A 27,346-nucleotide genomic window follows, 5' to 3' on the forward strand; every position below is an offset into this window, starting at 1 on the left:
ATTTTAAGCGCTTTGCTGTCAAGTGCCACCGCAAGGAAGGGGAAACCTGCTGGAGCGGCCCCGCTGCCCCGGGCCTTCCAGCGGCGCGACGGGCGCTACGCACTCGGTGCGCCCAGAAGCGGCTCCGCTTACCGCGAGAGGCGGCAGCGCCGGGGGCTGCCCGTGCCCCACCGGCCCTGGATGGGGGGAGCTCGGGGGAAGCAAGCCCCGCCTCCCCGCCGCCTCAGCCGCTCCCGCCGCTGCTGGCCCCTCCTCCCCTGCCCGCCCCGCCCGCCGCACACATGTGCCCGCAGCCAGCGGCGGGGCGCTCCGTCGGGGCGGGCGTCGCTGCCACCGCCTCCCCGGCACCGCGGCAGCGCCGCGATAGCAACTGCGCTGGGCAGCCCTGGGGCGCGGAGAGCCGCTGGCCGCGCTGACGCTGCTACGCGCCATGGCCGTCGCCTACCTGCTGGGCAACGGCTCCGCGCCGCTCCTCGCTGGCGCCCTGGAGGTGCCCTTCGCCGCCAACGCCTCCGCCGCCGCCTGCCGCCCCGCCGCGCCCCCTTGCTCGGCCGCGCCGCCCGCAGCCTGGGGCAACACCTCGGCGGGCTGGAACCGGTCCGAGCCGTGCGGCGGCGCCAACGGGAGCGCGGGCGGCGGCGGCCCCTGCGCGCCCGCGGGCGGTGGCCCCTCGGTGGTCACGGCCATCGCCATTATGGCCCTCTACTCCGTGGTCTGCGTCGTGGGGCTCTTCGGCAACTTCTTGGTCATGTATGTCATCGTCAGGTGAGTGCCGCCCCGCCCTGCCCCGCAGACCATGGCCGCTGCCGTCGGGGCGGACTCGCAGCCCGGGGAGCCGGGCAGCTGCCGGCTTCCCGGCGGGGGATGCTGCGATCCCGCTCCGGCAGGCAGCTGGGGAGTTCGTAGGGGCTCGTGCCCCAGAGGGGAAAGGAAGGAAAGGGAAGAGGGCTTTTGAGAAAGCGGGTGACGGGGGAAGAGAAACTTGCGGCGGGGCCGTGAGGACAGGCTGGGCTGGGCGGTGCTCAGAAACCGCGGTGGTCCCGGGATGCTCTACGGACCCTCCGTACTGCAGCACCTCTGCGAGGGGCTCTGGCCAACGAGGCCCGAATCCCGCACTTGGCCGCTGAGGAGGGAGGATTTAAAGGGACCTTAGCCGCTGCCTATGAGAGTGTGCAGGTTTGGAGTGGCATACAGACACCCGACACGCATCCACGCGTCTTCCACCCTAAACGCATAAGCAAAATGTAAATGGCATCGCGGCTAAACGCTTCTCTCTGTCCGAGTTTATAGATCCTCTGTACCAAGTCTTGATATATGTTTATATTCATAAACCTTTATGTATGTATTAGTACAAACGTAAGTATACACCTGTAATAAATACGCCAGTATCGCGACAGCTGTCCGTAAGCCCGGCTGAGCTTCAGCACTTAGCGACTCCCTCACCGTGAAGCCCACCTGCGTTTTATAGATCGCTCACAAGTGTGCCTTTCATGCGCGAGAAATTCCCTGTCCGTAGATGGGCGGAAAAGGAGCGAGAGCGAGATTTACTGGGCTGCTCTGCCCGCCGGGAGCGGGGCGGGCGCTTCCGTGGGGACACACTGCCACCTCCCGGGAGCGGCGGGGCGGGACCGGGAGCGGGGTGGGACGGGAGCGGCAGGACGTGGCTCATCGAGCTTTTCGTCCTTCGCTGCTGCTCGTCGTTCCCAAATCCAGGGTACGCTGATGCCTGCAGAGCCCAGCGGGCGCTGCTGCCGGGGTGCCCCGCGGGTGCGCTTCCTCCGCGCCGGGGCAGCCCCAGCACTGCCAGGTTCCCCAGACGTAGAAGGTGTCCCTTCTCCCTTTGAGCAGTGTTTCCCAAGGAGCAGGGGTAGCAGCTGTCGGGGATGGGTGCAGTGGCCCCGAGGAGCCGTCGGGCAGGAGCAGGGGTTGGTGCCCAGCAGGCCTGTGGCATCAGGGTGGCCTCATGGTCGGTGCAGCCTTGCTAGAGCTGAGGAAAGCCAGAGATGAGGACAGTGGTCAAGGTGGAGTGCCGTGGAGGATGACTCCTGCATGTGAGATGTCACTGCAAAGGCTGTGCAGCTCGAGAGACCTGATGGCAACACACGTAATATGCATCAGGGGTTCAAACTACAGTAGTTTTGGAACCTCGTGGGTTTGACTATACCTCAGAGGCTGCATTCTGAATGCATGGAGCTGTGGAGATTCTCTTTTGCACCGTGGGTTTGGTCAGTCTGAGACTCGAGCTATCTCTGTGCATCAGAGCTGCAGAAAAGGCTTCTGAGCAGGGACATGACTGCAATCGACTGAGCCGTGTTGAATGCATTCCTCTGGGAGGAAAAGCAGATGCACACTGTAACAAAGCCAGGATAGCTGTCAGCAGAGAAATATGCCACAGGTTGTCCTTCAAATTATATATTTATATCAGGCATAACCCATACTAGGTTTATATTTATTACATTAATTAATTGAATTACATTTGTACCACAAAGCCAAATTGAATGAGGCACTTGCATTTAGATTTCTATCTAAAGAAAGTGTATTTGCCTGAGATTATATCTTAAAAACAAAAGCCAGAAGAAATAGGAGAAAGCAAAAACAGGTTTTCGTTTTACAAAGGAAAACACAAATGAATTAAACGGCTTCTCCAAAACCATCCAGGAATTCTGTAGCAAAGGCAGGACTGAACCCAGGTCTCCTGTGCAAGAACAGCTTTTGGTTCCTTCGCAATTAATGTCATGCAGCTGTTTACAGTTCGGAATGAAAAAGTTTGCATGTTAATGGTTGAATAGGATCTGTGGTTTAAGCAACATAAAAATGCATTTCCTTTCTGTGCTTCTCTGTTGGTATAGTGTATCTGACAGCAGCAGGGAACTTTGTGATTTATTTCCTGTTTCAAACTGTATTGTATGACAGTATTCCAGTCATATGCGCATACATGAAATGGTGAGCATGTGTGCTCACATTTGTGTATCCTTGGATCCAGCTACAGATAGGAGCCAAACCTTTTGCTGGACTGAATTTGGCATCATAAAAAGCTGCCCTTCTTTATCTACCTTTCACACCATGCCTGCTCAGAAAGAACAAAACATTGAAGTTGTATTCATTTTGAGAAGAACTGAGACTTCCAGAAATAAGATTTGAAAGTGATATTGGTGTCTAGTTTGCCTTGAAAATACTAGTGCTTAGATATTTGAAACTCTGCCCCTACTTACCTTTCAGCATCCAGCCCCAATGAAAGCAACAGCAACTTCATATTCAGTGTGCTGCATGCTAATATCTAATGCTTGGCTTCTTTAGTAATATTTTTTAATAATTATTCTTATAAACGTTCTTAAAACGCTTCCGCATGAAGCAGGTCCTTGGGTTTGGAGCCAGAGCAGTGCAAGACTATGCTTCTTATTTACCATGCAAATTCTAAGTACTTGCCTGTTGTGGAACTGTCACTATCAGTCCACACTGCTACCCTGTAACCCCAGCTGGGGCAAATGGAGATCAGAAAGCAGACATGCCCATCAGGGAGTTAGAAATATATTGTCATTATTGATATGAAAATCAGGGTTTTCATGCAAAGCAGGTCCATGGATTTCCAATTTATACATCCCTCAATATATATAATTAATGCATTCTCATCCACCCATTCTCCCAAATGGTTCCTGTTCAGCTGAATACTTTAATCCTTGAATTAATATTTACATGTTACAGCTGTAGCGTGTGAGGCAGAGCCCCATGTTACTCACACTGAGCTGTTTCTTTTGTCAAGTACAAAAAAAATGCCTTCTGAATGACAGCAGTAATAGTCAGGTGTTACTGCCAGCCTGTAATATGGAAAATCTTTGGATTTTTTTTATTACCTATTTTCCTCATGTGCTTTGTGTAAGTGTAAATTACTGATATGAATACAGTGTTGTTATGGCTATGTCAACAGCAAATGCTACTTCTAGCTGCTGCAGAGTACAACATGACAGTGTACCATTAGTACCATGTGGTAGTGAATTAATTTACACCATAATCTATAGGCTTTTCCAGCTTTCTCATCAAGTCAGTGGAATATTAGTCACCCATTAGAGTAGGAAGAAGAATATGCCCTGTGATTAAGGCAGTATGCTGGAAAACTGCAATAGGTCATAGATGAAAATCTTCAGCATCGCCGGTCTGGTGGAGAGGGATAGCTCTCTGAGGCCCCAGGCCTCTGGGACGCCAAGTGCCCTGAGAGAACTGTAATTCCAACAACAGCCGCTAAAGTCACTCAAGTCAAAAGTGATTCCTTCGTTGCTTTGCTATTAATTTTGTCACATACCATAAACAAAGTGGCCTCTGGTTCTCCATGATCAGGAGATGACAGGCAGAAGGAAATGTCTTGTTTCATTAGAGCAAACAATTAATCTGCTTTTAAATAAATAAAGAAAGACATGGACCAGGGAAAGAAGTCCTCTCGGGAACAAAGAGATTTCTTCTTGTATTTCTCAAAACAGCCACTTCATAGTGTTTTGAAAAAAAGAGCTGTGACTGAAATATCGTCTAATCTGGGAAAGACAGTGCAGTCAGACACAGACAGAAAGCAATGAAGTACTGAAAGTACTTCAGCCCAGCTCACACTTTAGGAAAACTGTTTTACGAAGTGGAAGAGAATTTACAGTGAAATTTCCATTGTAGAAGGAATTGATATCACCAGAGGAATAAATACACAAAAAGGGAAAAGTGAGGAATTTGGAAAGAGGTCATATGATAGAAAACAGAGAGAGTCTGTTAGAGGAATAAACTGAAAATTATCACAAGCTTGAAAGTGGCTGAAGGAAAGCAAGTTTTTCTAAAAACCAGGGATACTTTGCAAAGTGACATGGAGTTATGGATGCAGTGTGAAAGCAGGCCGATGGCATCTCTTGTAGCAGCATAGATCAGGGAACTTAGAAGCCAAGAAATGCTTAATGTTCATTCTTTTCTTTCCTGTCCACAGCTGCAAGACCTTCTCTTCGTTTGGATGGCACTGCATGTGCAAATGTGTGTCCTGCCTGTTCCACTGTTATGCAAAGGTTTCACCCCATTGCTAACATCCATTAAGTAAAACCACAGCAGCCTTAATGAGTCATGCCAGTTATGAATTGATGCTGCTCATCAGCAAAAGTCAGAGCAGATCTGGGGGCAGAACTGAGGGAGTCGGATTGGTCAAGAACAGCTTAGAAGCTGAATTAGATGAGCAGCATAGAGGGTGACCCTCACTCAGCATCCCATATTATGCTGAGTGAGGATACTGTTTGCAGACTCTTTGTGATGGAAGTTTACCAACCTCTGCTAGTGAGTAAATGTTTGACTGGCAAGTGGCTCCCCTCCCTGCCCCAAGATCAAGAGAATCAGACAGTTAAAATGGCATGTATACCTTTGTATTTTCTTGTTAAAAATACAGTCATGGTCAAAATTTGCCTGAAAATACATGAACCTGCAACCTGGGGATAACCCCCATCTCCTTCAGGAAGCAGAGGTGACTGTGGGATGAGTGAGAGCTCTGTAGCCCAACGCTTGTCTCCAGACCCTGTGCCACCCTGTGCCTGGGCTGGGTTCCAGTGAGCTGTCACACATGGGACACATGCCTGGGCCAGGAGAGGCAGACCCTCCTGCTCTGCTAGTGGCTGCCACCAGGCACTTCTGGGCAGAAAACATCCCCTCACACTCAATAACTCTTAAAAAAGCTGGTTTGATCCCACTGCACTTCTCCTGGAGTATCATTTTGATAATGGCTCCCATGAAAAATAGTCTTAAGCACTTCCTGAATTGGTTTTAATTTTCTTATAAAAATAAGTCACATTGTACCGACTTTTCATGGCTTCAGTAAAATTAGAAGATATTGTAAGCATATGTTATGTAATTTTTAGCAAGCTAATTACTAATGAGCTCATTAGGTAACATAATCCTGAAGTACTGCTTTATTTCATTTTAACTCACAGTACTTTTTCAAGTCATCAGGTGTAGCTTTTGCTGAACACTGTTGAAAGCTTTTATAATTTTCTTCTGTATCAAAAGGTGACATATTTACAAAAATCTCAGACGTAACATGATGTAAGCCCAGCTGGCTCAGACTCATCATCTAGCTTACTAACCTCTTTTCCATCTATAGCCAGTGGTTGATCTTATATCAAAAGTGGAAGAAACAGGGGCATCACTAAGTAAGAATCCTTCTAACTGTCTGTTAGACTGTTAAAAGACTTTCTAAGATGCACTTAGCATCAGCATTTATTCAGTAGATTTTGTGGATTTCCTTAACATGCAGCAGTCCCCAAAAAATGAGAATCAAAAATAAAGTTGGAAATAAAAGGTCACAAATGTTGCCATTCCTAAACAGAGCTGTTTTGAAACAAATATTCTCTAAAGTAAAATTTCAGAATCCTGAAGCATTGTTTAAAATTCGAAATTGGTTGTTTTTAAGCTTGGGTGTCCTAAGGTGGATGTTGTAGAGATTCTGATTGACAGATATTAAAAAAAAAAAATTATTTTCATTAGGATTCTAATTATGATTCTCTCAAAATACAGATCTACTCATTATATCTTTTTTGAAACCCAAAAGCAATTATTTTCTGAATTGTTATGGTTAGAGTGATCACAAATGAAGTTATTTTTATAACCATCTGAGTCCTCTTTGGTTTATGCCATGGGGTTTGGGTTTCTGGTATTATAAATGGGGATGCTATCATTATCTTTCAAAGCCCTTGCTCTTTTTTTGGGAAGATGGCTTTTAACAGTGTTCACTAGCAAGGAGTTTCACAGCTTAGCCCACCTGTGTTAAGAAGCATTCTCATTCATTCGTTTCATGTTAAACACTTCTAAATTTTATTTATACCTTCCTTTGAATTTACGTGATGAAAAAAGGTAGGCATGACAGTCTATAGCTAATCAAGTAACTGTGAAAGACATGAAATAGCATATTTTTTCCACCTTCTTACTGAGAAGTGTTCAATTATCAGCTGTAAGATCTTGCATCTCAGATCAGGAATAAAACTTCAAAACAAAAATGTTTGTGTGAAACAGACCATCTCCTCTTCGTTGTGTCGCATGGAGCAATCCCAGCCAAGAGAAATCTCTTTCTTAAGAGGGAACAGGGAGCAGCAGTTAGGGTATCTTCTCCTGTTTTCCCCTTGTGTGGTGAGAACCTCCAGCCCTGGAATGTGCTGCTTCTATAGGACAATCATCCAAGAAGCCAGTTACCCAGATGCTTTTCATAAGGTGAAGTCTTGGTACCTCCCTCAGAGCCCTGTTTTCAGGTGCAATCTTATCCTAGTCATCCATGATTCCCAGTAGTTTTGATTCGGTCTTCTCAAAACTCATAACTGTTCTCCTTTCTGTCATATCTACCTCTACCATTGCCTGCTTTCTCCTTTCCCCCATCACAGGCAAGTTTCCCTCTGTGTTTATTCTCTCTCCAGTCCCTTTGTCTTACCTCTGTTGCTTCTTTCCAGACACACTCAACAGCTTCCCAGTCTCATGCATGCAATAGACCATGCCTTGTATACTTAGCATTACTTTGATCCGTACAGTCTATGGCCTTGCCTTGAGCCCCATGCTTACCTCCCTGATCGGGAGGGATTACCACTGCTATTCCCCATTATATCTTTGAGGATCTCACATCTACTAGCAGTAAAACTGTCATCAAAAGCTTCCCTGCCAGCTTCCCTGCTGAGCAGAGGATGTTTCATATACAGTCCTCACCTGAGCTGATCAGTCTGCAGACCAGGAGGAGGGCACCAGCACCTGGAACCCAGAGAAAATAGCTGTTAACTTGTCAACCCTAGAAAAATGTCACTGCAGCCATCATAGATATAGTCAGTGGTTTTACTCTCTATCACGCTTCCTTGGAGGCAGAGGAGATAAGGTTAAGTTGAAGACAATGACAGTTTTCATTTCCATGTCTTCCTAGCAAAGCAAAAACTTCCGCAAAAAGCACCTACTGCTGCATAATTGCAATATATTGGAGTTAGCCTTTTAGCACCATCGATTTATTCCAGAGACAAGTGTTACACAGTAATAGCGAAAACAGCAACTTTTACTGGAGACCCATATATGTCTCAGCATCAGGCAAACAAACACTCAGCTAGAGGTGGCTTAACTAACAGGCCAGATTACATCCTGGACTAATGGGCAGATAATTTTTCCCCCATTTCCATCCCTAGGCTGGAAGGGAAGGAAGTGTCCCAGCAGATGACCATTTGGGCATTGGATTATACATACTATTGTAATTCGTTTTTTATCATTATGTAGCTTTCTGTGGTGTCTGGGAAAAGAAAAAAAAGAAAAAGAAATTAAGGTAATAGAATCATAGAATAGTTAGGGTTGGAAAGGACCTCAAGATCATCTAGTTCCAAACCCCCTGCCATGGGCAGGGACACCTCACACTAAACCATCCCACACAAGCCTTCATCCAACCTGGACTTGAACACCGCCAGGGATGGAGCACTCACAACCTCCCTGGGCAACCCATTCCAGTGCCTCACCACCCTAACAGGAAAGAATTTCCTCCTTATATCCAATCTAAACTTCCCCTGTTTAAGTTTAAACCCATTACCCCTTGTCCTGTCACTACAGTCCCTGACAAAGAGTCCCTCCCCAGCATCCCTATAGGCCCCCTTCCTATAAGACATTGCAACATCAAAAAATTTGGTGTGGCAGGTTGATATATGTATAAAAACCTGTTCTCAGCTGGTGTCACACACACACACCCCCCTTCTTGAAAAAAAAAGGGAAAGAATGAAATCACATTAGCTTTATCTTGTACAGATTTTTGCCAGGATATTTTGCATGTACATGTAATTAAAAAAGGCATGAAAATAATAAGAAAGAAGTAATAAAATAGTTACCTGTTAACGACTACTGTGGAGTTTGTGTTTTCTGTCTGAAGTAATATCCTTGCTTGTTAATCCTCTCAGTCAGACATCGAGGGAAAGGACCAGCCTTCCTTCCCAGAATAACTATTTTTCACAAAGAAAGAAGCTTGCTTTGTTTTCTCTGGGGAGGGACAAAACTCACTGATTTAAACTAAATAGCAGAAAGAGGACCTCTATAGGATGCCTTTCAGCAGCAGAAAAGCAGGACCAGCTTTAAAGAAAACAAGTGAGTTTTAACCCAAAGCCAACACAGTATTGTAATTAGTTGAAAACAGAATGACTCAGATGTTCTCTCAGCTCTCTTGGTGCCACAGCATTCCCAAAAAGACTGGCACCAAAGTCTGAAGAAAGTTAACTTGGCTTGAAAGGCTTTCATTTAGCTCTCCCAAAGTCGAGGTCTGAGAGAAGGCACTAATTGGTGCTGAGTAAAGGAGAGATGGCCCTGAGCCATGAGAAGTTGTTTGCTCTGGTTACTTCACCTGCCTGGGTCCTGTAAGCAAATGCTGGTGGTTCTGCATATCCCTTGACACTGCCCCTATGCAAGGAAGAGACAAGCTGAGGAGTTAAAGATGTTAGTAAAGTAACCCAAGGGAAGTAAACCTTGGTGAAATTCTGGCTTAATTTCGTTTGTGCTGTGGAGAAGAATAAAGTGAAAAATGAACTTGACGGTTTGAGAACAAAGTGTTAGGGAGAAACGAGGTAGCAGCTGAAACAGCTACAGTCCAGTAGGTATCTGCCCTATGTTCAGATCCACATTCAGCATTTACATTCAAACTCCTGCAGAAAATGCACATCTCCTTGCTGGTGTGTGAGGAAGGGAGGGGAAGGCTGCTCCAGCATCTTGTATGTGAAGGCCTTGCTGTGTTCCCAACCAAGTATGTCAAATAATTGGGCCTTGAGATTTTAGATCTTACTGTGTCATGCCTTGAGACCTGATGTGATGCTTGATATTCATATGTTTTTTCATCTCTGTAATTAAACACCATCACAGGTCACAGCAGTGACTGGGTAGCGCCATGCTGGGAGTCAGAATGCAAGGCTTTAACAGGAAGAAGCAGTCACTGCCTCTTTCTTAAAGGCACTGGAACCTTTCTCCCATCCCCATTTCAGCTTTGACCCCAAACTCAGGATCAGTGCGGGAAGTGACTGTGCTACAGATTTCACAATTTCATAGTAGCCAAGTATGAACATTTTCTGCTATAATGTTACACCTGTTGGAGGCTTGGGGCTTTTTTATTTGTTTGCTGGTTTCCTCTTCAGAAAAACATAAATCAAAAGAATGAGTAGATTGTTAACCACAGTGTGGAACCTCCAATCTGGTTGGCTTGACTGCCTAATAACATGCAAGGGTTGTACAAAAATTCATGGTGCTTATTCCCATTTCTTGAATTTAATGGCTTAAGGCATAAGCATTCTGAAGTAGTCGTGAATAGAAAGATCAAAAATAAATCTTCATGCTGATGAAATCATATGCTCCCAGACAGGTAAGTTAGAATCATCCAGAGTATATATGTCTTCAAAACTTAAATAGGTAACAGTCTGCCGCAGCACAAGTCTTATCTGTGGCTGAGATACAGTATGGGTCTTCCATTCTATACAAACCCACTACCGTGCAAAGAAAGAAAAAGGACAAAAAAAATGGGATAGCCATCCATCATTTGAGACCCTTTAGCTCAAAGGTACTTTCCAGAATATGGCCTAGCTGAGACTTCATTTCAGTGTCAAACATTCTAATTGGATTGTCAAACAGAAGAATTTTTTGAGGGTTTTTACAGACTGTCCTGGATATGACATGACCTGTGCAAAGCTTTAAGGGCTCAACAAAAACTGAAAGTATATCTCAGGAAAGCACACACACACACATAAAAAAAATCCCTCTTTCCTGTTGTTTTTGAGTTGCATATAAAGATGCACCAGAAAAGCTATGGAAATAAATGTTCATTTAAATTGGTTCAGCTAGGCATACTTCACATGTTTAGATCCTCCCACCCAAAGAGACCTCAGCTAATCTAATGTATGCACATAATAATTCTTCGTTTGTTTAACAAGTCATTTATGCAAGTAGAACATGAATTTGAAATGCTAACCTGATCTCCTCAAGCATCAACAAGGGTTACGTCAGATCGTCTGTATGCAAGACCTAATTGCTGGCTGTTGTTTCCTTCAGCAGCCAAACATTGTCATGAACCACTGGGTTCTGCAATTGATCTCCTGTAATTAAGCCAGTTTTTCATACATTCTGCATTGAGCTTAAACACAGATCAGTTGAAGCAGTCTTTGTCTCCAAATTAGCATTCTGTGGGACAAAAGCTTGCATGCCTTTGTCTTGCTGAAAGTACTTATTACCAATCTATCATTGGCCAGCCCATTTCCTATGTGCAAAAGGCTGTTTCTGCTTTTCTTCTCACAGTTGTTATTCGCATAGGAGAAGTTTTCAAATTGGTTCATAATTGTATGTATTACTGTATTAATTGGACTAAATATGGACCTCTGGCTTCCTTGCACAAGCCCAGTGGTACAAGGAAACTATAAAACTGATCTGGTGTAGAAGGGCTGAAGGGTCTGGAAGAGGATATATTTCAGTAATCCACAAGGATGTAAAGAGCTTGTCCAAGAAGCAGTAGGGACAAGACTCAGGTGGCAGTATACCAACTGTGTCTGTTAGCTTTTGATAAAGTGTGATGCAAACTAAAATTTTATTCTTTTTTAAGAAAAGAGATGGTCTTCGTGTTACTTGTTCTTCTGAGACATGGAAGCTTTAAGGAAAAGACTTCAAAAGTTTTGGAGGTGGTAAGGTAGAGACTAAACCTTTGGAGACTGTAGACCAGACAGAAAGAGAGCTGTGGCACATGTCTTGCACAAATACGTGTTCACATCTCTCTTGTCACATGGCTGTGAGGTGGAAGGGAAGGTGCTCATGGCTCCTGCTCAAGATGTTACACTTTGTGCAATGGAGCTGGGTGTCTGTCTAGGTTAGTTTGGTGAACCTTTTCTTTGGTTTGCAAAGTACTAGTGGCCCATGGGCTGCCAGTTGAAGAGGTAGTTTCAAGACTTTATCCTTGAATGCTAGGAACTTAGTGACTATCTGAGTAGGATTTGCATATTTTTCTCTATTGCTTTATCTTATTCCGAGCCAATCGCAGTTGAGAGGTCCTCTACACCTCAGATCTTCAAACTTCAAGTATATTTTAAAGCTTTGCTGGGTTGAAGACTGAGTTTTCCCTACAGAAATAAACGGAAATAAAGGATATTCTTACTGTTGTAAACCTGATCTGTCATCTACTAACTACCAACAAAAAATTGCTTCATAAACGTAGCTATTTTATGATACAAAATCTGCATCAAGGAGTTAGAAAGTGAACACTAGTCAGTGTTATGAGCAAAATTAATGTGAATATTTATCAAGAGCAGTATTTTTTTTGTTAATATTTAGCTCAATACTGCTCTTTTTGTTGCTCTATTAGTAATTCTCCATTATAATCTCTCTAATCTATTAGAGCTGTAAAAATAAAAGTAATGTTGCCCAAAGCCAACTTCTGCCTTCACTTGCAACCTTGCTCGCTGTCATGCAAAATATAATATACTTAGTGGCTTACATGCTGAAATTTCAGTGTAATCTAAATACCATCATTCAGATTTTCACAGGTTTGCATGTACAACTCTTTTTACACATCTGTTCATTTTTAGATTCTCTAGTTGCCTTGAATGAAAGCATGAAAGAAGTATCTGTTTAAAAGTGTGCTTATGAACACAATATTTTTGGTATTTTATATCATACACGTTTCTTGTGCCTTTAACTGCATACAAAATCCAGTCCCTCTGGATTTTGAAGTGCAGAAATATCATTACATACACATGTATGCCTGGATGATGGAAGTTTTTGTGCTGCTTGTTCAAATAGGTAGATGGATATCTTACCAAAAGATATAATAGCAACTAAGATGGAAGCTTTGGAGAGCTCCATTCATAATAACAGAGAATGACTGTTATTTTTCATGCTGTTAAAATTATTTTTAATGAGTTCCTTCAGTGCTTATTTGTTTGTACCAAAAAAATAATCCTGAGGACACTAATAATCTACTTATTTGGTAAAAAAACATGTTTAACAAAAGGTACCTTTCAGAAATAAGCCCTTTATAAAATCTTGAAATATTCAGTACAGAGAAACACCAAAATCCCATAGAAGTCACTGAAAAGAGTATTGTGAATTTCAGTAGGCTTTTGTTGATCAGGCAATTGTGGAGGTAAATACTATCACCACAAAAGCACTACTTCCTTTCTTTGTAAGAACAGCATGATTAGTAATATAAAGATTACAGAGTAGGTCAAGTCAAATCCTTCATTAATAGCCTGTAGAGCCCATTTAACAAAGTAAGTCCAAGAACTTTTATGCTTAAACTGACAATGAAAGCAAGATCACAAAACCAAAAAATGTACAGCATTAAAGCAGGATAAGGCCTATGCCAGTCCCAGTGAAGGAACTTCATTCCATTTATTCACAGTTTTTCCCTCCCTATCCTCGGGCATGCTAACCTGAGAGTCATTTCCATATTGATTTCAAGCATTCCCTTTAAATCATAAGAATGGTTTTAACTGCTGATAAAAAACTCATTATCATCTGATGATGTGTTCTCCAGATAGAACTGTGCCAGAATCGTGTGATGGCAGCAACGCTGAGCAGTATACCTAAGGGTGCTTTCTTGTCCAGCCATAAAGATAGGGCAATCAGCTCGGGGATGAGTAGGGATCAGCAGTCTGCATGAGGGCACTGTATCCTCGTCTCCTTTCCTTCTCTGTGTAGAAATGAGAGCCACTCTCCCTCCACTGCTGTTGTTGCCTGAGCAGCTCACAATGCAATCAAACCTCCAAGTTAACCCTCTGGGCACAATTTTAGCTAGTCCTGAATCTGTTGTCAGACCTGTAAAGGTCTATCATTTTTGATAAACAGGAGACAAGGCAAAAAGAGGGCTTAGTACAACATTTTCATTCTTGGTAATGGTAAAGTCAATATAAAAACGTTGCTGTTTTCATTTCTCCTCTGCAAGATTCTCCAGCAAATTGCCCAGAAAATATTTTCCCTTCAAACTGTTTTTTAGAGCTGCAGCTTATTGTGTACCTCTCCCAAACTGCAATTCTGTACATGTTTTCTAAATAATTCCCTGCACAGAGAGGCATGAATGCATGCAGCATCTACCTCTTCCGGAGTTAATGTTACAGTGGTGTTGGATAAATGGAGTGCTTCTGTAAGAAAAGGGTTTAGAGTACTTTTAGAGTATAAGGTTGATTTAAAGCTTTGAAGTATCATGCTCAGATCATAACTTCTCAAGGCAGCAGTCAGGAAAAAGCTTGGGTCTACTCAACAATCTCTTTTAAACACCTGGATTGAAATTAGGGTTGTTAGTGGCTCCTCATGCACAGTGCTAGAAAATGAGAGAACAAAGCCAGTACAAACTTCTTCAGATGTATATCATAGAAGCCATCTAGATCCATTCAGCAAGAAGTCTGCATTTCTCCACACCCCACCAAAAAAGTTCCAAATGTGCCTACACAACCCTGTCACTAGGGTTCTTTTTTTTTTTTTGCAGCTGACTCATGTTCTGAAGAGATCAGACAGAAAAAAAACCCAGAACATTAAATACTGTGTTTTACTCTTTGTCTTCCCTGGCCTGAAAGATCTTTTCAGATGGTCTATTCCTCTTGCAAATCTCTTTATAAAATGTTTGATCAGACACAGTACTGGTTATTTCGCAGAAACAGAAAGAAGCTTTATCAAATGAGCAAGCCGTATAACCCATTGAAAGCCAGGTGGCCACAGTGCCCAGCAGCCCTGGCAGCAAGGAGGGTGGCAGGGCAGCATGACGAGGAACAGTGCACTGGAATGAAACAGTCATTGTAACACTGCAAAAGTATAGCATTTTCTTAAAAAATGGATCTCAAGTGCTGCTCAGCTGACACAACAGACCTGAAACAAGTTCCTGTGTGATGTACTGTAGGTTACCCTGCTCTTGCAGGGGGGTTGGACTAGATGATCTTTTGAGGTCCCTTCCAACCCTTGGGATTCTGTGATTCTGTGATTCTGTGAAACAGTGAAGGGCTCTTCAAATATGTGATGAAACTAAGGAGGAATTTGGAATTAAAACAGAAAGCTCCCTCTGCTCAGCTGGGATTGAAGTGTGACATATTCAAAATTCAGGAAAGTGGTTTGGGGGTTGTTAGCAGCACAGACCTAGGAAGAAAGGCATGCAATTGAGGTTGAAGACCCTTCTGACAAAGTAGGTACTGTGGAGCAGAGCGAGCATTTCTACCTGAAGCAAAGGGCTGCAGGATCCACCCAGAGTGGTAGTTCCATTGATGCAGTCAATGAACATGGTTAATATCATCTTGTCTTCTTGTTTGATTGAAAGAAGTTCTTTGCAGATGGTGTACTGGACTCAATTTTGTTTAACATTGTTAGCTGTGGTCATTTACATGCTTTGCTGATTATTTTTTTTTTCTAGGTACACAAAAATGAAGACTGCCACCAATATCTATATTTTCAATCTTGCACTGGCAGATGCCCTAGCAACAAGTACCCTGCCATTCCAGAGTGTGAATTACTTGATGGGAACATGGCCATTTGGTACCATCCTTTGTAAGATTGTTATATCCATAGACTACTATAATATGTTCACCAGTATTTTTACACTCTGCACCATGAGTGTGGATCGCTATGTAGCTGTATGCCACCCAGTTAAGGCCCTTGATTTCCGTACCCCCAGAAATGCCAAAATTGTCAATGTCTGCAACTGGATCCTTTCTTCTGCCATTGGCCTGCCAGTTATGTTCATGGCAACCACTAAATACAGGCATGGTAAGTCTGGCTTTCGTTCCTTTGAGTATTGAGTATCAAAAATGAGTATTTTGATGTTGAAACTCCTTTCTGCATTGTTTCACTTAATTGTAGAGGCATTGAATTAACTTCTGACCTCCAACCTGTATAAAGCAGGTACCAGTACCAATGGACTCCTCCAGCAGTTTTGCATCTGGCTGTAGTTGACTGGACACATCACTGAACATGATCTGTCTTATATAGCAGGCAGCTCCAGCTGTTTCTGGGGGTCCATGTGAGTCTTGGTGCCCAACACAGTCACTATAGTGTTCGGAAAAGCATCTCTATCTGCCTGCCTTCTGCTGCGGAGCAGTTATGCACTGTCCTGCGGTACAGAAGCCTGTGCTTTACCCAGGATAGTCCACTGAAGTTTGCAGTCATAGATGTGTTGCATATAGTCTGGCAGGAGGCAATACAGAACAAAGAGCATGTTAGGGATCACTGGTATTCAGAGACTTTCCATGAAGTGACAGCATCTCAACATAAATCCAGACCTTCCATTTTGCAGTTACCAAGTGTTGTGTCATTCTCTTCCCCATTGCTCTGAAATGCCCAGACTCTGAATAGATGCATGGTTAAACCATCTTTCATTTCACCAGGTTGTATACTGAAAGTGAAAATGAATCAAAGTTTAAGCATTTACGACGATTCAACTCTGTCTTGTCCAATATATATGCAATTCCAAGCAAAAAAATGCAGAAGAGAACATGTCACTTCACTTTTGTTTTTGGAACTCACACTTCATACATATTTTCTAGTAGTGTGTCCTATCAGTGTTTGTGCCAATGACAGGTCATGGATTGCTTTATTGTATCTGTTTACTTAGTAAATCTTCATATATTTGCCTATGATATGTAACAAAAACAGTTTAGAGAAAAACAGAGGAAAAATTGACCCACTTTTTCTTACCTGCTGTTTTCCCTTTTCTCCAGGCTCTATTGACTGCACACTAACATTCTCCCACCCTGCATGGTACTGGGAAAACCTCCTGAAAATCTGTGTTTTCATCTTTGCCTTCATCATGCCAGTCCTCATCATTACCGTGTGCTATGGGCTGATGATTTTACGCCTGAAGAGCGTTCGCATGTTGTCTGGCTCCAAAGAGAAGGACAGGAACCTGCGGAGAATCACGAGGATGGTTCTTGTAGTGGTGGCGGTGTTTATTGTCTGCTGGACTCCTATCCACATTTATGTCATCATTAAAGCCCTGGTTAACATCCCAGAGACTACTTTCCAGACTGTTTCCTGGCACTTCTGTATTGCCCTAGGGTATACAAATAGCTGCCTTAATCCAGTCCTGTATGCATTTCTAGATGAGAATTTCAAAAGGTGTTTCAGAGAGTTCTGCATCCCCACTTCCTCAACCATTGAGCAGCAAAATTCCACCCGAGTACGACAAAACACTCGTGACCATGCATCCACTGCCAACACTGTGGACAGGACTAACCATCAGGTATGACTAGCAGTGGAGATGTCATCTCTGGATCCAGGCCTCCAGCTTGGAGATGACTTGTATTCTGAAGTTACAGTTTATACTGATTTGTAGCTATTTGAAGGTCTAAACACCTTCAAGGTTATGTTTAAAATTGGTGTATGCATACACAAGACCCCAGTCCTGTGTGGTGCTAGTTGTTCTGTCCTCTAGTTGATGCTCAGAAGCTGAGGGCTTTCAAAAGTACCTTGCATGACTGGGTCCAGTGTGCATGCATATACAAAGCATGCAAAAGGGTGTTTCATTTGCAGGATGTTTACAACAGGTGATTGCTTTAAAACCAGTTGGAGATCACAGATTTTTCTCCTCAGACTCCTTGTCTGCTGGTGGAGACAGGAGTGGGGGAGAACAGATATTTCTTCTTCTCCCACTGCAGCAGTGAATAAAAAAGAGAAGAAACTGGGCTCGTACATTTTTGACTGATGTACAAAGAAGGACTGTGTGGCCTTGTTTGTCTTGGAACACGTACAAGAAGTAGGCAAAGGCTTGTCTACATTCAGTTCTTGGATCAGATAATTATCTGTGTTGGCCAAGGTGGATTTCGAGGTAGAGAGAGAGATGTATATAAAAATATAAATATATACACACATGTTAAGGGGTATTGTGCCATTTTGCCATATCAGATATTGAGCATATATTTTTTCCATGTAGAAAAAGCCTCTGAGAAGTATGAGCCTTTGAGATTTTACAGCACAGCAGATACAAGAGAAATAGATACTTGATTTTTTTAAGGCTATTGCTTAGCTTTTACAAAGAAGCTCTTTTGTTACATGTCCAACATCTGTGTTCTTGTGGTTAGTCTTAAGAATTTCCAATCCTTATCCCTCAGTGAACATCAAGCAAAACATGAAAGCAAATCTTAACATTCGTGAAAGCAACTCAAGCGCATCACAGGCACTAGAAAACTTTTGAGTTGTCCCTGCAATTCATTGAAAAGAAGAACAAATGGCAAAAAGCCTAGTTCATGCCTTGCTGTATCACCTTTCAGCAATGCACTTAGATTGCTCCTGCACCAGTTTCTCACTGCTGCCACTTCATCTACAAGCTAGCTGCCTCCTTGAGGTACAGAAGTCAATGGCTTCTCATGAAAGCAGTTGCATCCCTGCCACTCAGCTGCTGCCTAAAAGCCCATATCAGAACATTGCCATCTCGAAACAGACAAAATAGTCATCATTCCAGAAAAGGGGAGGGCTAAAGGGAGAAACCTTTTTAAGCATCTGCAGTTGGTACTGCTGTTCACCAGCATCCAATTCATACATGCCAAACTGTGTCCGGTGAAATCAGTTAGCACCTGCTCAGTACTTAGGCACACTTTGGTGGTGTAGCAAAACTGCCAAACTCGACATAGGTAGGCACATACACATATGTATATATATAGGTGTAGTAGTTACTAGGTGCAGCGAAAAATTATTAGAGAGGTTCAACTGTTAATAATGTATTTGTAACTGTCAGTGGAGTCAATTTTCTGCATGTGTCTGACAACAAGATTGTATCTATAACTAGTAAAATTCTGACTTTTTATAGTGCGGTGTATATGTACCCATTTTCTGCATTTAGTTATGTAACTTTATACTATTTTTAAGAGAGCTGAGGCCTTCTAAACTTCTACCCTCAGCAAAGATTAATGTGGTACTGTCCATAGACTGAGTGAAATTAAGTGTATTTCCCTGGGCGCTGACTAAACACAGAAGATGATCCTTCCCACAAAGATCTTTAGACCCGCACCAGCTGAGGGAGGGATGGATGAAGCAAGTGAAGTGAGAGTTATTGTGGTACTATGGAGGAAGCTAGTCACATAGTTGAGTTCTTGGTGGGTTGTGTTGGGTTGTTTTTTTTTCCATTCAGGGAATAGTGGTGAAAAAAATTGAACATGTGTAAAGAGAAGTAAACAGGGAAGATACTGAAGGGAAATGGAGGTGAGAGGGGGAGTGCAGAGAAAGGGGAACATTAGGAATGATGTTTGAGTGAGGCACTAAGGAAAGAAACTGAAGCAAAGTGACAGTATGCCTGGAACAGAAAAGGTGCATGCAGAGCTTTAAGAAATTGTTTTATTAGCCAGCTTTGACTACTTTGGTAGCTCTTCCTAGCTAGTAGCCATCAGTTTTCCCGCAGGTTGAGGAGAAGAAGCCAACCCTTGGAAGCTCATGTCCTCATAGATGGGTAGATAGGTCTCTTTGCACAGTCTGGTATTTGAAAGAATTTGAAGTGGCCATAAATGGGAGCAATTTCACATCCCTTATCACCATCCCTGCAGTCCTTGCTTTGGCAGCTGCTGCCACTGGTTTATTTCTGCTAGATGTGCAGAATAATCTAGATGTGCAGATATTTGCCCACTGCTGACCTGAGCCATCTTGCTGTTGTGCTCCCTGCAGTACATCATACAAGCTATCAGGTGCAGTCTTTCTCACTCTTCACAACATCTGTAGAATGCATTCACAACAAGCTACATTCAAACTTGAATATTAAACAATGTTTTTGTTGATTTTTTTCCCCAGCAAACATTCTGTAGGAGACAACATTTTTGTTGTCTGCTACTAGCAGAATGACAGATACTTTTGTAGGAGTAATCTGCCCTAAACACATTCCCTGGGATAATACTTACGAGTGTAACAGCTGGTGGGTTTTTTTTACTATTATAATTTTTTAAACAGAAAAAGCCCTAGGGTGAATGCATCTTCTGCTCTCAGAAAAGAAACAGGAAAGAAAAAGGAGAGGAAGAAAAAACATGAACAGTTTGCGCAGTGAGCTTTTCTAAATTCTATTGACAAGGCATTCTTTTCACAGGTAAGTGCTTTCTGTATGAGAAAGTCCAGGTAATATATCTATGTCAGTACACTGACATGCTCTTTCTTGTATAGACAAGGCCTTGGAGAGCATTTGATGTGAATTCTAGTTGCAGTGCTGTATAGTGCTCAGCACACTACACATCATTTTCGAAGAAACAGATGTTCTACAAGTTGCTTTTTTGCCAAGTGAGAATTCTTGACTCCTTCTAAAGTTAATGAGAACTGCAAGCACTCAATAGCTGAACAGCTTAAGGCCTCACACTCTTACAGCGCTTAAAAATAAGCATTCACTGGTGGAAGGAAAAAGTGTGTTTTCTATCAGTGCAAAAGTAACAGAAAACATCATGAATATTTGCATTATCATGTGCCTTTGGCCTACTCTATGGTTCTTTGACATTACCAAAGATTTAGATTAAGAGCTTGATTATTGTTTTCTCCACATTTACAAAAAGTGGAAGAGCTGTACAAGTTCAAAACTCCTCCAGAAATGCAGATTCTTTCACCTGCACAGAATAGCATCTGATTTGTAACACTGATGGCTTGAGCATTGCTAGAAATTGTAGGTGTTCAGTGGAGCAGCACCGTTCTGAGGGAGAAAAGACAGTGGCTAATCAGGCATGCGAAAACTGGAAGAGCTGTAAGACAGATGTTTCACATCTGCAGTGGAATGTATCCTGTGTTACATTCAACTAACTCTTGCAGGTGAATGAACTGGTTACATTTGTTCCAAAGCAAGCTTAAAGGCATGGTTCACTTTAACTTTTGGGTAGGCATATGTAATCTGATAAGTGCATTTGCCTGAAGAGTTAGAACGAGAGTTAGAAGTGATGGAATCCTGGAAAAGTTGCTTGGCAAAGCAAACATTCTTACTTTGAGCTTATCTCTGTATGGACCCAATGTTAGTTGGGAATGGCAATAAAAACACAAATACTAGCTTTTGCAAACGGCTGAGGTTCTTTTGATGTCATTGACATTAACCTGATTCATAACAACGAACTTGCCAGCAAGGTGTAGCAAAAACCTACTCTGAAATAGCTTTTACTTCAGATGTACAGAGACACTCTGTATTAATTTCTCTGAGAATAAAAAAGTTTGATTTTTTAAAAAAAATTGATAGTGTTTTTCCCTGAAAAATGTTTTCCAAATACCTCTTATTTTTATTGTTATTTATCTGTTAATTAAAAAATAATTCTAAATACTTAGGTAAATGAATTATTAATAATTACGGAAATCTGAGAAATACAATTTGTTCCACTGAGATAGTTTTTTTCTATCCCATTTAAGTTTTTATAGCATCCTCACCTTAATGTATCCAAGCAACTAAGCAAATTATGTATAGGCACATTTCCAGGACTATTTAGTCATCCTATGTTACTATTTTTTTTGTAATTTTAGCTTCCCATGCTTTCTACTTAACCACTGATGTGTCTAAATACCATAATGGAAGTTGCAAATCCTCCATATATGCTGAAAATGAGGGCTCAGATATGTTCATTAACCAGAAGTCCTGTTATCCTGGAACATGTTGGTAGCCCTGGAACAGGCTGCCCAGGTGGCTGGAACTAGATGATCTTTAAGATCCCTTCAAACTCCAACCATTCTGTGGTTCCTTTTGTGCTCAGTTGTGAAAGTTTTGCCCTTATTTCTTCAACTGGCAGCTATGCGTAGAAATAAAAATGATATTAAGGAAAAACTAGTTGAAACAAGGAAAAATTGAAAGTTACTTTCACTTTGATTAAATAAATGAAGAAAGTACTTTCTTACATTTTAATTTTCCCAGTACTATATGACAGATTGCAAACAAACACAGGGAATGCTGGCAAGTCCTATGCAGAATCATGATAAAAGTTGGGTGGATTCTGTCGCTCCAAACCTTGGCAGATTCACATCTATCTGTATTAATAGAGAATGGCCTTTCTGTGTATTTTTGACAAAACAGACATATGTCCTTTGTCAATAATGCTGTATTTCAATAATAAAGTATTGATTTCTCATAAAGGCCATTTCTGGCAAGATAATGACATCTATAAAAAGCATGTCTAAATTCAACAGATCCTTAAAACTGGGCTTTCTTTTGTAGCTGATTTGCACTGAGATGGGCCGTTTGTGAATCTTCTAGGTAGCAGAGAAAACAGAATGTGTTCATCAGACTATTTCATGAAAGGTAACAAGAATAAACTATTCTATGAGGACCAGAACTAACTAAATGACTTCTAAGGTTGCCTGTGTTTTTGGCATTTCTTAAACTGTGAATTAGAATAAATGAGAAACAAAACATTTCAATTTTTTTCTTAACAAGCCAGAAAAAGTTAAAAAATTGGTAAAAAAAAATCAAAAGAAATGCTTTTTTACCTAATCCATAAAGGTAGGTGAATATAGACTTCAGAATTCATTTCTGGGTCTAGACTTCTCCAAAAGACGGTGACATTCACATCTAGGTTTAAGGCAAAAGGTCAAAAGGACAAAAGGAGCTGAGGAGATATATTTCCAATACAGAATAAAGAAAATCCCTAAATACAGCATGTTAAATTGAACAAGCATTTCAGTTATGTTGTGGCCTTGGAGAAATATATCTCCCAATTAGAAGTCCTAACATTCTCCACTCTCCTGACAGTGCTTGAAAAGCAATCCAGTTAGAAAATGCATTTTCCTTCTCCCTGCTCCAAAATCCTTACCGGCGTCCCATTGCTTTTACAGGAGCACATTCCCTCTCTTTTCCCTATCAGGCTTCACCTGACTCAGTTACGTACTGTAAATCCTTTATTTGCAGTGTTTTCCATTCTGTTTTTAACTGATTCTAGTGCTGCAGGACAATATTTGCTAGACAATAAAAATGGGTTTCCAGCTTTCAGGACATGCCATGCAGTAAGCAGGGTTTTTTGATGAAAACATCTGTAGTGCTACTGTGTCTGTATGCAAATAGGACTTTACATGGATACTGTGGACAAACAGGGCTGAGAGGCTGTTAGGTTTGTTTGCTGATATAAATCCATTTTATACAGAATTTAAGCTAGACTTTAACTGCAAATCCAAAAGTTGGCCAACATGCTGATGTGAACACAGAATGTATAATCTAAAATACTAACTCCCCTGCTATTGCTACAAAAAGAACACAGAGATGGAGCAAAACCCTTCATTACTCACAAAATGCATTGAGAGTTCCCCTCTAAAAAGATAAACTGGCTTGGTATGATATATATTTTAATTCTAATTCAAATTTCAGTACTGCTAATGTTTCTTTGAATTTGAAGATCAGATACGAAATTTTACTTTGATAATTTCCTCTGCCTTTGTTGCTTCATGACAAAGGCATAGTCTTGTCTTATTCTCTGGGCTACCTGTTTAGCTGTATATGGCAGGACAATAGCTGCAAATGAAAAGTGAATTCCTTTAAAAAAAAAAATCAAAACAATGCACATGCAAACACACACACAAAATTGTGGGTGGGAAGAAATCAAGTAAATGTTCACTGTATTTCTTTCCTTCCAGTTGGAACTTCAAGAAGCTGAAACTACTCCACTGCCGTGACAGGGTCTCCTGCCTCAATAGCTCTCAAACCAATTGCACACCAGTGCCACAGTGTGTCTGGGCCGTATGCTATGGGAATGTGTAAGATACACTTTCCCTAAAAAAGTACCAGAGGAAAGTGCCTGCTTTTCCACTCTGTCAAAAATTGCTTCTGCGGCACTTCTACATTGCGCATAACAGAAGCAGGAAGCTTAACAGCAAGCAGAGCCAAGATATACGGGGGCTTGCCATGCTCCAGTGTTCAAAAGTCATGTTTACCAGGAATACATACATTAGCCTAAAACAAAGCTACTGTACCTGTAGCAATCTGACATGCTCTTGACAAGTTACAGAGGTGTTAAACAGGTTGGGAACAAAAATCCAAAGGCTAGACAACTGTAGTTTGGAAAATGAAGGTGAGCTTTTAATGATGAGGAATAAGGGGAAATAAAATTGTAATATTGTTGGGTACTCAATTTACTCCTAATGTTTATTTGTAGAGATGTTTTCTGTGCAGGTTATTTGTGTGCTGAAGTCTCACAAGATCACCTAGAGTAACATATTTGCATTTCAAGGGATCTGCTCTTACAAAGATTGCATGTTCCACAGTTTCAATGGGAAAATATTTCTTTCCGTGCTTACTTAGAAAACCAAAACTCCAAGCTTCACCTTCTGCTTCTGTTTCTCACATTAAAAAAAAAACAACCCAACTTTAAGATCAAAACAATGAGCTATCATTTCTTCTAAAAGAGATACGTAAATGAAATTATTCCGTGTTGTTATTGACTGTTAAATGATTCCCAAAACGGCATAGACTCTATTAACAAATTCCTATGTGAATAGAAATCTAGCTATAAGCCTGTCAGAGCTACCACAGGCTGATGACTAGTCTTTCAAGTAGTTTCTCAAATTTTAGCTGCCTTGTGAGCAAGATTCTGAATTTGTATGTCCCTATGTGAAGTTCTTGGAGCAGTTAATGCATTAGACCTTTTGTGGGGTTTGGGTATGTTGGGTTTTTTAAGTTACCTTTTGCTAGGCATTGATTTTTTTCTTAACCAAACCCATAATCTGTTTGTTTTTCTAACTAATGTACTACAGTCTGCATCTCCATGTTGTATTAGCTGCAGAAACACATTACGATTTATGAAAGAAACACTGTAATGAAGTAAATACCACCTTAGCTGTTTTCTAGTATGAAAAATAGAAATATCCATTTAGATAATTTGTGGTGAAATGTATTTTCTAGCCACTATTTGTTACTTGCTTTGTAAATAAATCATCAGTAGTTAATCAGGGGAAAATGTACTTTGGTGAATTTAAGTGTATTCTAAAATATAACTCAATGGAACAGGGTTTTTTTGTCTTTTATTTCTTCAGCCAAAATGTGTTTCTTATTTTCATGGTTAAAATCTATGTAACGGTATGCTTTTAATGTGAACTTGTTTGTTTCTGTCATGGACTGTGTAATAAAGATTGAAGGCTAAATCCTTGCAAGTTGTAAATAAAAGTAATATTTGAGTTTCATCACCATGTTGCGACTAAATATGTAGCCTTGTATATCAGCAGAATATGAGCTAGATATAGCAGAAGTGCCTTATTCCCCCAGCCCTTCCTTTTCTATTGAAAATTCCACTGTGCTGTCATAGGGATTTAATATTTAGTTTTGCATTAGTTTAGCAGGATCTCCTCATAGCTGGTATTAAAGTTTAAACCAGAGTCACCACCATTGTAAGAGGTTCTGCATCTAATTTTTAAATGGCAGAAGGACAGGCACTAGGAAGAATTAGACATACTGTTTTGTAGTCCACAGCAGTATTATTTAGATAATAAGAACACAGAATATGCAAGAAATGCAAATGGATTAACATCATACATTGTCATTACAATCTGATGGTTTCTGAATAGTTTGCCGTGCTCACATACAGCCACCTCACGAAACTGAGTTACACTGAATTATATTTGAAAAGTCTTAATTGATAGACCAGAAATATGTTTCATTAAAATCATAGCTTCATGACTAGTCAAAAGTTCATCAGCTTTCACAGAATTTTCATAATAAATTGAAACTCTTATTTTCTTCTGTACTTAGGATGGAATGAAGCTCATAGACAAAATGCTATGACTTGCCAACCAGCAGCCTAATATTATTAAAGATATTTTCGGTTTCAATGGTCCAGTAATTAATTGAGCAACCTGACTGAGAATATTTTTAGCAGTAGTAATGTTGTTGTAGCCTACATAGTCTAAGGATATGAGAAAGCAAATTTCATTAGCAGAGCATTAGCAAAAATAAATAAAATGTCTTGTTTTTTGCCAGACGACTTGAATGTTCATTGTTAGTGCTTCGCAGTAAGTAGCATATTACTAGACAACTTCTGTATCTGCATGGTAAACCTTTAATAAAAATGTTTGTGTCTCTTGTATATTTGCAACATGCACTGATACATATTGTTTAACAGGTTATGCTGTATGTTAATAGCTTAGCTTTAAAAAATGCCATGCAATCAGCTGCTACTGACACAACTGCCTTGAAGGTTCTCTGATAAATTTCCTGACAGCTTTGAAGAGTATGTTGCTTTTTTTCAATTATTTTTAGAAAATGGATATCCCAGTAGTTCATTATTTTTTAAAAACTTAATAGTTAAAAAGCATATGGGCAGAATTCAGTTTTGATGCAAACTGCACATGTCCCTCCTGTGCTGAGAACTCACTGTAGGGCACTCAGCTCCAGGAGCGTGTCTCCAGCAAGGAGAAAGACAGGGTGAGCAGAAGGAAACTTTCCAGCTTCTGGCAGGCAGAAGCTTCCCAGGCTCTTTCCTATTAAATTAAACAGCTTGGGCACATGCCCAGGCACTGGAACAAGCTTGCCTGTTCCACTAAATCTGGAGGCAAGGCAGAGCCTGGCACTACTGCTTGGCCCCCTGCTGACCCCCATGTTTCTATGCAGTCTTGGAGGCTAAACGAATTTACTGTCTTAAATGCAAGACGCTTTGCTCAGTGGTCTCAGAGTCCTGATAATGTTACCAGACACATGTTCTTTATTGTTGTAGAAGTACTCATCATTTTTAAAACACTTGGGTGATTTTTTCTGTATGGAGTTACCAGTCAAATTCCTCAATCTATAAATTGATAGGGGTTGTTACCTCAAATGTGTTCTAGCAAGAAATTCCACGGTTGAGTTGTGCCGAAATATTTTTTGTTTGTTGATTTTAGAGGTTGCACCAGATAGTTTATCTGGGCATAACTATTTTTTTTGTATTTGGAGAGAAAAATAAAAAGAGTGAGCAACAGCCCTTCAGTCTGACATTTGAGCACGGCGATATAAATATGACTCTTCAGTAAGGAATAATAATAACTACTTTTATTCTCTTCTTCATGCTCACCATGATTTTATTGTAAAAGTCTTCAGTTGTTTTTTCCCTAGTATGCTCTTTGCCATTTTGAACACTCTTGAGCACTTCTTAAGTACTCTTAAGTGACTCTTAAGATCTTATGTCTGATGAGTAACAACTAATTTACTAACAACTAATTTACTTGCCATTTTTGTGCATAAGTACATATTGGACTTTTTTTTCCTTTCCTGTGCATGCATTATTTTGTATATTTTGACTCTGCATTTGATCCACTATTTGATCCCCCAATCACCAAATACCAGACCTCTTTGTCACATCTGACCTAGCCTTGACTATTTTAAATAAGTGTGGTTTTAGGAATTTTGTTTCTTAACTGCATGCCCCTCTTAACATGAAACATACTACAAATACGGCAACTTTCTGGGACATCACTAGAAACCTCCCTTCTATTTATTATTTATTCCTACTTTTGT

The 27,346-nt window shown here is 41.2% G+C and overlaps 1 protein-coding gene across 1 annotated transcript; it reads left to right on the forward strand.

The window, feature by feature from the left end:
- The first annotated feature begins 281 nt into the window (after window positions 1–281).
- Window positions 282–25,044, forward strand: OPRM1 (opioid receptor mu 1). The gene is given in 5 exon segments (XM_065680597.1): window positions 282–369; window positions 372–765; window positions 15,365–15,717; window positions 16,668–17,188; window positions 23,503–25,044. Coding segments are annotated over 5 exon segments (1,395 nt in total). The 3' UTR covers window positions 23,542–25,044.
- Window positions 25,045–27,346: the final 2,302 nt, after the last annotated feature.

The sequence above is a fragment of the Lathamus discolor genome, chromosome 5 (assembly GCF_037157495.1).
Source record: "Lathamus discolor isolate bLatDis1 chromosome 5, bLatDis1.hap1, whole genome shotgun sequence".
Lineage (NCBI taxonomy): Eukaryota > Metazoa > Chordata > Aves > Psittaciformes > Psittacidae > Lathamus > Lathamus discolor.